Below are 16,163 nucleotides of genomic sequence, written 5' to 3'. Positions count from 1 at the left end.
AAGTAGCTGGGCATGGTGCCACATGCCTATAATCCCAACTATTCAGGAGGCTGAGGCACAAGAATCACTTGAACCCAGGAGGTGGAGGTTGCAGTGAGTGGAGAGCACACCACTGAAACTCCAGCCTGGGCGACAGGGCGAGACTGTCTCAAAAAAAAAAAACAAACCTAAAAAACACGATTCTTACCTATTCCCCTGCCCTTGTCTACCTGACAGGCATGTCTCAGCCAGAGCCCATCTAAGGCCAAGATGGAAGTGAGGAAACCTGGGTTCTGCTTTTAGCTCCAGCATTTGAAAAGCCACTTACCTTCCCCTCAGCCTCAATTTCCTCATTTATTCATTGTAGTACATCTCAACAAGTGTGTGCCAGATAGGGTGCTGGCTGAGAGTACTAGCTGTTAGATATGTAGAGACAGATAAATAAGGTACAGTCCCTGACTTCGAAGGGTGTATACTCTAGTGCAAAATAAAGGCATGTAAACAAGTAAGTACGTTGATTGTTGTATGGACAAGACTGACAGGCAGCCCAAGGGAGGCAGTAATCAGATTTACTCCAGTAGGGCAAAGGAAGATTCAAAGAAGATAGACCTCGGAGTTAGGTCTTACAAGGTGAATGGGAGTTTCCCAGGCAGAACTAGGGGAAAGGTATCCCAACATCTGCAAAGGCTTAAAGAGTCAAAATGGGGGAAGCGCAAATAATTCATTATAGCTTGAGTATAGGATACATCTAGGGGATTGCAGGAAAATCGGATAATAATACCTTAACTACTTGCTTGGCAGGATTTCCATGAGACCAAAGAGAACAGTGTATTAAAACTGAAAAAGACACAGTACTGCAGAAACATCATGTGTGATTATTATTAGTACTCTGGCAAGGCTCTTTATGGTACTTAATTTTCACCCATTTCCTCCTAGCATGAGAACTTGAGCTATCGTTTCTTTGCTTACTGCTAGTTTGCCTTCTTCCTCTCTCCCCTAAGAGACAGAAGAGGATGATTTAGCATCAATCTAAGTGGAGAGGAGGGAGGAAGAAGTGAGAAGAAAAACAACCAGCTCCCTGTTTTAATTACCACAAGCCCTAAGTCCCTTAACAACGATAATGTTTCATATTTTAAAAGAGTTCAGTGCTTTCTGGCAGAAAAATAAACCTTGACCCTCAAGATCATGGTTTTTCAAACGTTCTTGATGATAACTCATGATAGGAAATACATTTTATATCACAACCCAGCACACACACAGGCACGCAAAGAAAGGTTATAAAACAATACTGATACCTGTTAAATGCAACACACTCTGACATTTTCTCTTCTTTTTATGTCATTTTAAAAAGTGTTGCTTACAATCTCATCAGTGCATCAAAACTTACAGTTTGAAAAACATCACTAAAAGACAGGAGGGTTCATGGAAGACTTCAAAAGAACGGTTTGCAAGTCCTTTCCCTCTTTCTTTTCTCTTGTATTTTAAGACACTGCAAAATAGAGCAAAGTCCAGCCCATTTTCTGGGAAACAACAAAACATTTCTGTGTGCACAGTTCACATGGTGTGTTGTTTGACAATAAATGAGACGTTTCCATGTGGGGTTTCTTGTGTGTTTGGTTGCTGTAGCTGATTAGGCTTGTTGACAAGTAAGATTTCAAAATCCTTTCTTAGGCAGGGCCTTGGTGCTCTTTGGAAAGCAGGATCATATGTCTCCAATGTCTTTTCAATGAGAACATTCAATAAGCAACTTTTTTCACATAAAGGGCCCCATCACACATTCTAACCCAGAAGTGAGCAAGCATTTTGCCTCAGGGCTGCTGAAACGGGAACATGACGCCTTGATGCCTTTCCAATCATGCACACACAGATTGAAAACTCACATCACCATCATCACTACCACCACCACCCTTAAGGAAAGAGTCTGAATCCCCATGCTGTTAGCTTTTGTGTTCAACCAAAATCCCAAAGCTGGAAAGGAACACAAAGGTCATCTGGTCTACTCTCCTTCCAAAGAGGACAGCCAGCTAAACTTTGCTGGTTCACAGGTGAGCTATTTTTCTACCCCAGCACAGCAAGTATTTGTGCTCTGTGGGGCCTTCCTCATGGTAATGCACAAGCTTTAAATGTTTCTATCATCACACTTCTGAGTATGCCATTTCTCCCTCTTAGAATGTGTCTTCCTCCAGCCCATGCAAATCCCACCTATCCTTCCAGATTGCATCCCAGCCCATTAAGAAGCCGTCTCCACACTCAACAGCCCCTGTCCATCCTTTCCTCTTCTGAAATAAGATTAAGCTCACTGAATTCATGCAACCATGTACCTCTTAGATACTGTTTAATAGACAGTTAATATGTACTTAGAGATTGACTTTCTAATATGTAAAAGAGGGTTCGTAAGAAACTTTAGGATTTAATTTTTTTTTTTTTTTTTTTTTGATACGGAGTCTCACTGTCACCCAGGCTGGAGTGCAGGGGCGCCATCTTGGCTCACTGCAACCTCTACCTCCTGGGTTCAACCAATTCTCCTGCCTCGGCCTCCTGAGTAGCTGGAATTACAGGTGCCTACCATCAAACCCAGCTAATTTTTGTATTTTTAGTAGAGACGGGGTTTCACCATGTTGGCCAGGATGGTCTCAAACTCCTGGCCTCAAGTGATCTGCCCGCCTCGGCCTCCCGAAGTGCTAGGATTATAGGCATGAGCCACCACACCTGGATGGATTTAATCTTAAATGAATCTTTCCTACAAAATACATATAAAGGAGTTAATGGAAATGTTTAGCATTTTATCATAAAGACGTTTAAATCCTGCAATTATTAAAAACATGAGTATTAAGCTATTCATCTCCACATAATCAGAACCAGTGATTAGATGATGGTTAATGCCAGCACTGTTGATTTTTCTAATATACTATCATTTCGGAGATGCTTGTTTTAAGCAATTGAATTCTTACACGTGGTATATAGGGAACTGGGGGCTTTCTCCCTAGAAAGATACTGTGGTAGGTGCTGCTGTCAAGGAAAGAGGCTCTGTGCTTGGATCCACAGAACTGTTTGGTGCTGCCCCACAAGATTCATATTCTCTCTCTCAATCTCTCTCTCCCCCTCTCTCTCTTCACTCTTCCTTTTCATTCCCACCTTTGGTTACTAACTGTCATAAAGGATAATTGAACTTTGTAACTTGTAAAGAACTTAAAGATGGTCTATGCCACCTGACGAGGGAATCTAACCAAGAAAAGATGAGCTGATGTGCTGCAGATCATCCTTGTAGAAAATGAAAGAATTGGGGGTAAAACCCAAATCTTTCTGTTATCTAGAGAAATCAGGAGCTGGAAGTCTTCAGCCTTACACCACCTAGCTCTTGAGTTTCATTTCCCTTGTCCCTGAACTTCCTGTCTTCCACCAGGTTCCTCTGTCTTACCATTAAGGAACTTCTGAGGTCCTTGACACCAAACTATCTTCCTTCCATTAACCAATTCCCCAATGTTGTCTTATCTCAATCGCATGACTTCTCTTATCCTACTTGGAAATTTAATTGTTGATTCTGGTTTTCCTCTTAGCCAATACCACACCTGCCAAAACCTCCCAGCTCCTTTCTTTTAACCCCTTCCATAACTGTTGCAGACAAAATTACATACAAAACTGAAGCCTATGACCATGACTATCTCACAAAGGGTCCTGTTCTCTCCACCTAGGATTTTGGAATCCTTGTCTCTATCATGCTGTAAACTATATTATAATATGATGAGAAAAGAAAGTTTTCTTTTTAAGCAGGCGGGTAATTTCTCATGACACATAGCCAAGCAAATCATTATGCCTACAAGTTAAGCAAGGACAGCAGCACAGTTCATTGATACTATCTGTAAATACCAAAGTTCACTCTTTATCAAAAACATCCATATCTTCTCCAGCTAGAGGGGAAATGCCGATTAATGTGAACCCTCTTTTTCTTGTTCTTGTCCATTTTCTTATCAATGTGTCAATGGTGTCAAGGCAGAAGACAGGACAAAAAGATGAGCGTAAAAAGTCCAGATAAATCAAAAGTAGCCACAGAGTATCGTGGTAAATATGTGAACTCTGGAGGCCAGCTGCACAGTGAGTCTCGGTTAACAGCTGAGTGACTGGACATACTGCTTAAACTCTCAGTTTCTCCATCTGGTAAATGGGTATAATAGTAGCACCTATCTCACAGGGTTTCCATGAGAATTAAATAAGTTAATGTTTGTAAAAACACTTAGGACAATGCTTGGCACATATTAAGCACTATATAAATATTTGTTAAATAAATCCTCAGTTTGAAATTATTTTAACAATCACACTCTGTGTCTGCTGACCTCCCAATCTTACTAGCACTTTCAGGACCTAGAGGCATTGTGAGGGTTTCTATACCACACCACACATACTGTATCCTCCACTATGAACTGCTACCTGATAATTCATTTTATAATTCCTTCTCATAAGAAGTAGACAGAAATGTACTCCTGAATCTCTCTCAGCAACAGTCCCCATTGCTGCAGCCACACACACAGTGAGAAACGGCCTCTCTGCCTTACAAGACAAGGTCTGTGAAACCACAAAAGTTCTTGTCTGCCCACACATTACAAATTCTACCTGTAACCCAGAATTAGAACTGGGGAGGGGGGGCAATAGGCCACCTACTTCAGAGAAAATAAAACAAAGGGAAAATTCTACGAAACCACATGTCTTCTTGGTACAGGGCTCACAACCTTTCTCTCCTCCCTTTTTTTTTTTTTTGCTTTTGTTTTTGTTTCTTAAGACAGGCTCTTGCTCTGTTGTTCAGGCTGGAGTGCAGTGGTGTGATCACAGCTCACTCAACCTCAACCTCCTGGGTTCAAGCGATTCTCCCACCTCAGCCACCCAAGTAGCTGGGACTACAGGTATGCACCACCATGGCCAGCTAATTTTAGTATTTTTCATAGAGATGGGGTTTCACCATGTTGCCCAGGCTATTCCTTTCTTTCTTAATTTTACTCCAATCAGCCTCTTGGCTATACCAAATGTGATGATCTCAAGAGCAGCGCAAGTCCACCACTTTGGTAAGGCCAGCAACACCTGGTCTTACACCACCTCTCAGGGGTACCAACACTGCTAATGCTTCCTCTCGATTGCCTTCTTCTCTTTCTTCTAGTTCCCCAGAGTCTCCTGGGTTTTCCATCCCTTCTAGGGCTCCTTTGCTGGCTGTCCCTTACCTCCTGACCTCCTTACACTGGAGGGCCTGCCCTACGGCTCCATCCTTGGTCCTCCTCTCCTTCATATCCACATTCACGTTCATGGTGAGCTCATGCAGTCCTGTGATTTAAAATACCACTTTCCCCCCAGGACTCTCAAATGTTCATCTCCAGCCCAGACCTAAATCTTGAATTCCTGAGTCATACATCCAACTGTCCACTCAATAAAATTGCCACACCCCTTGGATGTCTAATAGGTTTCTAAATTTAGCTTGTCCAAAACCAAACTCCTGATCTTCCCCCAAAACCTCCTCTTCAGTCTTCCTCATCTTGGTTAATGACATTCCCCACCTTCTCCTCCACCTCTCATCTTCCCCTCTACCTTACCCATCAGTAAATCCTTTAAAAAATATCCAGAATCTGGCCAGGTGCAGTGGCTCACACCTGTAATCCCAGTACTGTGGGAGGCCGAGGCAGGCGGATGGCTTCAGCTCAGGAGTTCGAGAGTAGCCTGGGCAACATGGTGAAACCCTGTCTCTAAAAAAATTACAAAAATTAGCTGGGCCTGGTGGCACAGGCCTGTAATCCCAGCTACTTGGGAGGCTGAGGTAGAAGGATCACTTGAGGCCAGGAGGTGGAGGTTGCAGTGAGCTGAGATTGCACCACTGCACTATAGCCTAGATGACAGAGCCAGGTCCTGTCTCAAAAAAAAAAAAACCAAAAAACAAAAAAACAGAATCTGACCATCACCTTCAACTACCGTCTGGCCATGGTGATCTCTCCCGAGTACTGAAATACTCTATTAACCCATTTATGCCAGGGGTTGCAAATTTTTTGTGTGAAAAATCAGAACTTGGCAATGACCTTGAGCAGTAGGATATAAATAACTCCCACAAGCTTAGCATTCCAATAATGGAACACTAGGCATAAATAGGTTAAACAGTTTTCCTGTTTTTGCTATTGCCTCATTACAGCAGTTTCTTAAAACAGTAGCCAGAGAGATACCATTAAAATATAAGTCAGATCATGTCACTCCCCTGTTTAAAACCTTCCCATAGCTTTTCATCTCACTTGAGACTGGCCCAGCCAACATGGAGAAACCCCATCTCTACTAAAAATACAAAAATTAGCTGGGCATGGTGGTGCGCTGTCTGTAATCCCAGCTACTTGGGAGGCTGAGGCAGGAGAATCGCTTGAACTCGGGAGGTGGAGGTTGCAGTGAGCTGAGATGGTGCCACTGCACTCCAGCCTGAGTGACAGAGTGAGTGACGCTCCGGCAAAAAAAGAAAAAAGAAAAAAAAATGAAAAGCTGAAGTCCTTATAACCACACGACCCTACATTATCTGAGTAGCCCATCCCCTACCCCACCAGCTCCCTGACCTCATCTTCTCCTACTCCCCCTGCTCGATCCATGCAGCCATAGTGGCTTCCTGGCTGGTCAGGGCTCCTGTGCTTACCGCTTCTCCCACCTGGAACACCCTTCCCCAGACACCAGTATGGTTCACTCCCTGACTGCCTTCACACCTCTGCTCAAAAGTCATCTTTCAGGCATCCCTCACAACACTTTTTTAAAGTGCAAACGATACCTGCTTAGCTTAGCACTCTCCAGCTCCCTTCCCTGCTTTATTTTTCCTTCCTTCCCTGATTCATTTTTCCACCGAAGACTCATCTTATTTCACTTAATTTGTTTACCCCCATTAGAATACTTATTTTATCTTTCCTTATTAGAGTGTAAGCTCCAGGTGGGTGGCGATTTATGTCCATTCTTGTTCACTGCTGCATTCTTACTGCCTAGTAAGTGCCTGGTACACCACAGATGCTCAGTAAAGATTTGCTGAATGAATGGGAATGATGGCTTGCTTGGGTCCTCTTACCTACCTAAGACAGTCATCACCGTCTTCATTAGCTTCATGGGTGTCCTCCGGCGGCTGATGGACCCACTTGTATGTGGAGACAAGACGTTGGTTTTCCTCTTGACGTACACGTAGATCCGCAGGTATACCACAACCATGATGAAGAAGGCCATGAGGTTGGACACTGTCCAGAAAACAAGGTAACTCCTGCTGTAAATGGGGGCCAGGGAAGAGCAGGCAGAGATGTTGCAGAGGCAATTCCAGCCCAGTGTGGGGACCGCCCCCATAAAAATGGCAATGGCCCAGACAAGCAAAATGAGCACTGTCACCCTCTTTTTGGTCAGGTTGCTATGGACCCGCATCCTCATGATTGACATGTGCCTCTCCACGGCAATAACCAGCAAGTTGGTGAGGGAAGCAGTCAAACTAGTGTCCAGAAGTCCCTGACGGAGAAACCAGCGGTTGACAGTCAAAGTTTTTGAAACTGGGCCTGTGTTAAACATCAGGAATACGTAGGCAATTCCAGCGAAGAAATCGGCAGCAGCTAAATTAGCCAACAGGTAGTAGAAGGGGAAATGAAATTTTCTGTTTTTGATCACTGCTGCGATGACCAGAGAATTAGAAAAAAAAATAAACAGGCAGAAAAACGTCCCAACACACAAAACAATCACAAGCTTTGTTCCTGTCCAGTCATCGACAGTATCAGTGTTGCTCCTATTATAAAAAAAGTCCATGTGCTTATCATAGTGACACTCATTCATTGTGGAGAAGAAGTGAACATCCTAGAAAGAAATTTAAAGAAGAAACAAATATCATTTGTAAAATCAGTCACTAAGCCATCAATTGCTGTTTCTAAGCCCGTTCTGGCTAACTCCCATCAAGGGAGTTGAAGACCTGAAGTGTCAGGTCTCAGTGCAAATGTCCTTTGCTCCAGGACATAGCCCCTGACCTCCTACCACAGCATTTAGCGCACATTTTAATTGTTTGTTTCCCAGGCTAGGCCGCTCAGGTTAGGAGGGCGTATCTCTATTTTGTTCACCATTACAACCCTAGGATTCAGTTGCTCTGTCTGCCTCATGGCGGGTAATTATTGGTAGGTTGGCTGGTTGGCTGAATGAATGAATGAATTCTCATGGAGGCATCAACAGGGCAAATGTGCTGAGCCCTGCAATATCCACTCTGCACTGGTAACAATGACAACACATTATGTTAATGCCTCCTCCTGGCTCCCAGTTCATTAGTTATTTATGGATATGTTCATTAATCAACGGCAGGTTGGTAATTTCAGGTACATTCTTCCCAAGATAATAGGAGTTGAATTACCATTCACATAACCAAATAGATTCCCCAAGAGACCAGTTTTCTATGACTTCTGATTCCACTCCTGATCCTCCTTTTGCCATCTTTTGGTTTCAACAAACAACTCTGATATTCACATATTAGGTATATGATGCAGGGATGGAGACTTTGGTCCCAATATCTCCCTTCCTTACCTTTTGTTCACTTCTTCCTTATAGTCTCCTAACCCAAACTGTACCAATGTGAACCTGCTCACTGGATTTTCCAGCATTCCTCCACACGGCAGGTGGAGGAGGATCGGGCTTCCATAGGCAAGACTGAGATTTGGAATTGGGGCAGATCTCCAACTCAATGTGGATGTGAGAACATATCTATTAAGTGAGGGCATGTTCTTCGGACACTTGTCTGAAAGAAGACCCCAAACTGGGATATCAGGCAGACAGGGAAGACACTAATCCTCTCAGTAAAAGATCTCTTGAATCCCAAAAGCGAGGGATCTTGGCCAAGGAAGGGCTGGGCAGAAGCCCCACGGATGCCCATCTGTCTACACGTGGTGGGGAAAACCAAGTGTTCTGCCTCACAGCGGTCTGGTCACAGCCATGAACGGTCCTACGGAAGAAGATTGGGCTTAGGGTCAGGGTTCTAGCTTCTGGGAAGAATGACCACCTGCTCCCTCACTGAGAATGAGGCTGCAGCTTATTCCCTGGAGAACCAGAGATTCAGTCGGCAGAGGGACTGAGCAGCCCTCTGGGAGCTGTGACAGTAAAAGCTCAGTAGAAGCCCCCAGATTTTAAAGTTCCTGAAAATTCTGAAATCTAATACCACAACCAGAATCAAGAAGACCAGATAACAATATTAAGTAGTACAAAATAGAAATGTATCTCAGTCTTCTTTTTAATTTATATTTTAATGGTATAATGATACTTTTACATGAATTAGATATTGCTTTTTGGCCATAGCAAATGGGAGGTAAATATCATTTTATATGCTTAAAAAAAACTGGGAGTAGTCTCAAGAGACAAATGGTTCCAGTATCTTTCAATTACAAGAAAGGAAGACTCAATTTTCATAATGACAAAATAAAAATTACTCTCTTTGGCAGACAGTCACCAACATTTAACTGTAAATATCAAATAAATTCATGATAATATCATATATTTACACTATATCATAATTTCCCCAAATTAAAAATACAGATAGTATAATTTTAATAGCTTCACAATATTCTATTATATGAATAGGCCACACCTTACTTAACTAATCCTAAATACTGGACATTAGGGTTGCTTCCTGTATTTCACTTTTATAAGCAAGGCTGCATTCTTGTTCATTAATCTTTATATATCTAGCCAATTGTTTCTTTAGGAATAACCCATAGATTTCAAATTGAAGTAAAGGATATAAATCTATTTAAGGGTTTCTGATACATCTTGTGAAACTGCACTTAAGAGAGACAGTATTTTTTTTTTTTCCAAGATGGAGTCTTGCTCTGTCGCCCAGGCTGGAGTGCAGTGGTGCAATCTTGGCTCACTGCAACCTCTGCCTCCTGGGTTCAAGTGATTCTCCTGTCTCAGCCTCCTGAGTAGCTGGGACCACAGGCGCATGCCAGCACGCCCGGCTAATTTTTGTGTTTTTAGTAGAGACGGGGTTTCACCATGTTGGCCAGGTTGGTCTCGAACTCCTGATCTCAGGTGATCCGCCCACCTTGGCCTCCCAAAGTGCTGAGATTACAAGCATGAGCCATCACACCCAGCCTGAGAGATCATATTTTTAATTCTACCAGCAGCATATGAGAGTTAAATACAAGGTGCTAATCTAGTGATATTCAATTTAAATATTTAAAGAGAAATACAGCTTTCAACCATGTTGAAAGTATACAGAAATTCAAGACAAACAATCCAAGAATCACTTGCTATGGTCTGAATGTTTCTGTGCCTCCAAAATTCATGTTGACACCTAACCCTAACTGCAGTGATATTAATAGGTGGGGACTTTGGGAAGTGAATGGGATTAGTGCCCTTATTGAAGAGACCTGAGAGAACTCGTGAGACCCTTTTTGCCACACCGCCATTCAAGGACACAGCATTTGCCCCCTTCTGGAAGCAGAGACCAGGCCCTCACCAGACACCATATCTACTGATGCTTTGATCTTGGACCTCCTAGCTTCCAGAATAGTGAGCAATAAATTTCTGTTATTTATTAATTACCTAAAGTATTTTTATTATTGCAACAGGAATAGACTAAGACACCACATGGGAAATTTTAATAATACAATTATTATGTGTCTTTTCTAATTAAAAATAATGTATATATTTTACTTTGTTACATGCTCTATATATCTAAGAGAAACATTTCTAATTTAAAAGTTATATTATCTTTGACTAATTTATTAGAAATATAAAGATGAGTATGTCACAAAGACATTGGAATTAAGACACTACAAAAATACTGCTCAAATTTTCCTAATTTTATTTTGAAGGATCTTAACATTTTAGTTTTATTTCTTACATGTGGTCGAATTTTTAATTATGTCAAGCACTAAAACCTCAATGATTTTTACTTCAAAAATCTTCAAATTCAACTGTCCCTTGTCAAAACCAAAACAGTTTAAGACATGTTTTTAGCAAAAATTGCCCTGAGACTGCAAAGCAATTTTGTCTTACAAAGTTGAGACATCACAGAAAAACTATGATTAGCCAGAACTCCCACTAAGCAGCACTGTACCCTGGCTCCAGATCCTACTTTTGAGAGAAACAGGCAATGAGAGAAAAAAACTTCGCATAGGAAATTGGTGAAAAAGATTGCACAGGATGGAATACTATACAGTCCATGAAAAACATACTCACTATGAAGTTGCGGTAATACAAGAAAAAGCCCATGTCATTTCTTTAATATACAATACACATAACAAAAATTTATTTGTGTTGACTATATAGAAAAAGATAATGAAAAAAATCTCGAAATGTAAATAGTTAAGAATGGTGGAACTGTGAGTCATTTTTTAAAAATTCTTTCTAATTGTTTCCATCTACCACATTTTCTGTAATAAGTAAATCAAGACTTTTAATTAGGAGCATATATTCTACTTAATGTATTCTATCTTCTACAATTATGGCTTTGAAAAATCAAAATTAATGTTCAAAGGAAAAGCCTCAAAGATTTGCATATGTTCAATTTACTCTTATGAGCACAGCACACTTTAGGGTTTTTCAGTGACAACAAAAATAAAATAGTTTTCTACTTAGTCTTCACATAACCAAAACTTGACTTGCTAAACCCTGACCACACCAGGATGTAGCTTTCACCAATTCTCCTATAAAACATTTCCTAATGCCATCACCACAGATCTCCCCAGTACATGTTATCTACAGATTATCATATTGTCTTAGCTAGAAATTACCAAAAATTTTTAGCAAGCTTATAACAAATGACTGATTTATTATTATCTCTTGGCCTCCCTTAACCCTTAAAATATGATTCTGTGATTTTCAACAAATTAATCAGCTACTTCAGTCCTAGTCTAAATGTCCCCTCTACAAAGATACTTTTCTGACTAATTCAAGATAGCTCCACAGCTCTCATTCTCAGAGAGCCCTTGTTTACCTCCATCAGAGCTACCCAGTTGCTTGTGACCCAGTATTTTCTTTTGTTGCTTAATAATTTATTGTCCATCTCCCACCCCTAGACCGTTCCACTCCAGCAAAGCAGGGAACCTGCCTATTACGCTCATATCTACAGGATCAGTATTTGTTGAATGAATGAATGAATCTCTGTCCTACACTATCTTTTTCCATGTCTAAAATGAAAAGGTTCTGTGAAATGCCTTTGCTGACTTATACATCAATCACTAAGTACGACAAGTAGCGAGCTCTGTCACCTATTAACTAAGTGTTTTCAGGTACATTACTTAATATCTCTACTTTATTATTACTATTTTTCATTATTAATATTTGAGTGCTTATCTGTGCCAGGTGCTGAACTAAGCATTTTACATGGATTATCTCATGGTATCCTCCCAACAATGATGTAGATACTATTATTACACCCATTATGCATTTGAGAAAACTGAAGCACCCTTGCCTAAGGTTACACAGCTAGGAGTGGGAGACCCTGGATTCTATTCAGGCAGCCTCGTTCTACAGCCTGCATTCTTATCTGCAACACTATACTTTATCTCCACATGCATGTGAAACGCCAGACAGAACCAAGGACTATATTTATACTTACAAGAGTTATAGAATTACCAAAATAGAATGATCTGATCAAATCACATTAAAAGACTGCCCCATGCTATAAAAAATAGGGGGCATTCTAAATAGCCTTTGGCCTTTTCTCTTTTTTTCTTAACCCTGAGAAGACACTTTTCTGAAAATATGTTTTCAACTTTTATGGTAAGTAGGATACAATATGGTCAATTTCAGGACCAGGTTAACGTTGCTTAACTTTACTTCTGTCAAATCCCAAGCTGTTTTTTGTTTGTTTGTTTTTATACTAAAGGTTTAGAGGGTCTGATAGTTCTAACCTAGAAACAAAAGATGCTAAACTTTGGAGCAATTACCACAACTTCAAACTTCAGTAATTTAAGACTTCATAAAATGATGGTTTAGAAAGTCTATATGTGGAATCCAAATGAAAACTTCATGAGCAAAGCTTTCATTTAGACTCTTCCAAACTTGCTTCCCTGAAAAAATGTCCAGCCAGCCCAGAATGTGGAAACAATTAAGAAAATTAAGACATTTGAAAACCACTCAAGCAACTTTTATTTCTAGCTACATCTTATGAGACAAGTTGCTGCCTGGCCTTTTAGCTGGCTTTCAATAACAATCTCTCCTTCCTCCTAGAAAGAAGTATGGTAAATCAAAGACATGGTCAGTCAATACCGAGCATATCTTCTTTCTCTATGGTTCACAAATGTAGACCAGTCCTCTCCTCTTAGGAAACTCTATCCAGATGAGAGTTGGATGTTAGGTTAGTTGGTACTCTAGCAACCAATCCTGGGTCAGCAATCACGTCTGTTCACTGAATTCCTTTTAATAATTCATGTTAATGGCAAAATCAGGATAGCATGGAAGATTTAAATCCACATGAAATCCCAGAGGTTCATTTTAGCCATTAGTTTCAAGGCCTTTGCACTTGCCATTCCCTCTGCCCAGAATACTTTTCCCCAAGATACCCAGGGGGCTCATTTCTCTACCTCATTCCTGCTCAGATTCATTTCTCCAGAGATCCTTTCCCTGCCACTCTCTAAAGAGCACCCCAAGCCTCCACCCTCTGCTGCACTTAAGCCATTTACCCTGCTTTATTTTTCTCCACAGCATTTCTCCATACCTCAACTATCTACTTGGGTTACGGTCTATCTCCCCAACTTCTATTTAGTCATTATGTCTCCTTAGGCTCCTCTTGGCTGTGACAGTTTTTCAGATTTTCCTTGTTTTTGATGAAGTTATGCTTAGGAAGGCAGAGAACGTATGTTGTTATGGTGCCTGCAACAATGCCCGGCACACATTAGGCACTCAGTAAATACTTGTTAAATGTAGAATTAAACGAAGTAATGCTTGTGCACTCATGTCTACATGCCCCCTAACCTTTACCCAAATTCAGCATTATTACTTTATGCTTCTTCTGCATATTCTCTAATTTGGGTCTCACAACCCATTCATTCCTCTGGGGAGACTTGGCTCCAAGTCCTGCAAGCTGAGAGGTATAAGGAGTGGGTTCCCTACCTCCAGAAAAGCAGCTCACCTGAGCAGACCAGTCAGGGTCGTTCTGAAGGACAGTCTCACAATAGAGACCTCTCTCTATTAGTATGAACACCAGAAACAAAGATTCCTCTTTGAATAATACTTCAAAAGAGGGACCCAATGGCCAAAGCTACAACAATCCAGGCAACGAAATAAAGTAGTATTGGATACTCATGGAAGTATAAACATCCATGAGTCCATACTGACATAAATAAATGATTGAAAAAAATAATAAATGGAAAGATGAGACAAATCTCCCAGGCAGAAGAATACCAAATAAATAATATAGATATTCCACTGTAAAGGAGGGGGAGCATAGCTCCTTTATATGTAGGCTGTACACAGGGACCTCCTTCCAAAGAGCACAATATGGAAATGGGGCGGGTGGTGGGGGCGGTTAGTGACGTCTCAGCAGAGAAACTTGACAAACACTACTTCAGCCAGATGATCAAGGTCAACATCAACAGTGATAAGTCATATTGCTAGTCTGTAATCTTGATAAGATGTGTTACTTCATGATGAAGATCAGAGAGTAAATCACAGTTTACTGTGATCTTCCTCCCAAAAACCCATAACCCCAGGCTAATCATGAGAAAAACATCAGATAAATCACAGTTGGGGAACATTCTACAACATTTCTGACCAGTACTCCTCAAAACTGGTACTCATCAAAAACAAAGAAAATCTGAAAAACGGTCACAGCCAACAGGAGCCTAAGGAGACATAATGACTAAATAGAATATGGATCCTGGGTGGGATCCCGGAACACCGAAAGGATAGGGGTAAGAACCAAGGAAATCTAAACAAAGTACAGATTTTAGTTAACGTTAACATATCCCTATCAGTTCATTAACTGCAACAAATATGCCACAATAATGTAAGATTTAATAATAAGGGATACTGTGTGTGGGAGGGGGTATAACATAGGAACTCTCTGTACTATCCGTTCAATTTTTCTGTATATAGAAGACTGCTCTGTAAATAAACAAATATTAAAAATAATTTTTAAAGAGGAGGCATGTTGTTGACTCTACTACACTAATTTTAAAATAAATAAAGCCCCTGTGTTTCATAAGCAGTTATTTTACTCTTTGATATGGTAAAATAAACAGAGGAGTGACAATTTGTTCAAGATTAAATTTAAACAGACATTGCAACTGAGAATGAGATGCCTCTGATATTCTTGGATAAAGCGAATATGTTTATTAGAGGGGTGCTTGTTAAGGGTAGGGTTACAATTCGGTTTCTGTATCTTCATACTCTAGATCATTTCTCTTGAGAAAGCTAAACCCTCAGTGTTGCTAAAGTTTGGGTTTGGTTACTCTGCTTCTTTTGAACAGTTTTTTTTTTTTTTTTTTTTTTTTTTTTGAGACGAGTCTCTGCTCTGTCACCCAGGCTGGAGTGCAGTGGCGCGATCTCTGCTCACTGCAGCCTCCGCCTCCCGGGTTCAAGTGATTCTCCTGCTTCAGCCTCTGGAGTAGCTGGCATTACAGGCGCCCGCCACCATGCTCAGCTAATTCTTGTATTATTAGTAGAGACGGGGTTTCACGGTGTTGGCCAGACTGGTCTAGAACTCCTGAACTCAAGTGATTTGCCAGCCTCAGCCTCCCAAAGTGCTGGGATTACAGGCATGAGCCATGGTGCCCAGCCTCTTTAGAACAAATCTTAAACTCAGACACCTAAAATTGCTCTGATCTAGATCCTGTTTCACGTATCAACAAAGTCTCCATAATACTGGTCAGTAGAGGTTCCAAGAGGAGAAGCCACAGAGAGGCAAGCGTACAATGGGTGTGCTTGGGAAAATACTTAATACAAATGCAAAGCTTAAGCATCTCAGGTCATCTTCAGCTCAGAGATGGCGACACGCAGGGAAAACTGCAGCCTGAGCTCAGCTCAGCTCAGGTTCTTGTGTCAGTGCAAGTTTCGGAGCCCTTTAGGCAGGGAGGACAGCCCATGGCACGTCAGGGGGCTCACCTACTGTTCTCTCCCAATCAAATGGGGTTTACAGAAGGTCTTGGTATATACACACAGCTTCTACCCTAGGACTTGTTTAACAAACAACTAGAATCAAAGATATTGTTCCCCAGATGTTCCTGATGGCCGAA

At 41.1% G+C, this 16,163-nt stretch overlaps 1 protein-coding gene across 3 annotated transcripts in view; it reads right to left on the bottom strand.

The window, feature by feature from the left end:
- LPAR3 (lysophosphatidic acid receptor 3) overlaps nt 1–16,163 on the bottom strand; it is an 81,317-nt gene that overhangs the window by 46,351 nt on the left and 18,803 nt on the right. For all 3 annotated transcript variants that reach the window (XM_055351527.2, XM_004026056.5, XM_055351524.2), the window contains one exon: nt 7,044–7,800. In XM_055351527.2, coding sequence (XP_055207502.2) covers nt 7,044–7,779 — 736 coding nt within the window. In that variant the 5' untranslated portion in view covers nt 7,780–7,800. The remainder of the gene's footprint in view (nt 1–7,043; nt 7,801–16,163) is intronic.

This window comes from Gorilla gorilla, chromosome 1, assembly GCF_029281585.2.
Source record: "Gorilla gorilla gorilla isolate KB3781 chromosome 1, NHGRI_mGorGor1-v2.1_pri, whole genome shotgun sequence".
NCBI lineage: Eukaryota > Metazoa > Chordata > Mammalia > Primates > Hominidae > Gorilla > Gorilla gorilla.
The sequence above is the reverse complement of the archived record's forward strand: the minus strand, read 5'-3'. Positions and strand labels throughout refer to the sequence as shown.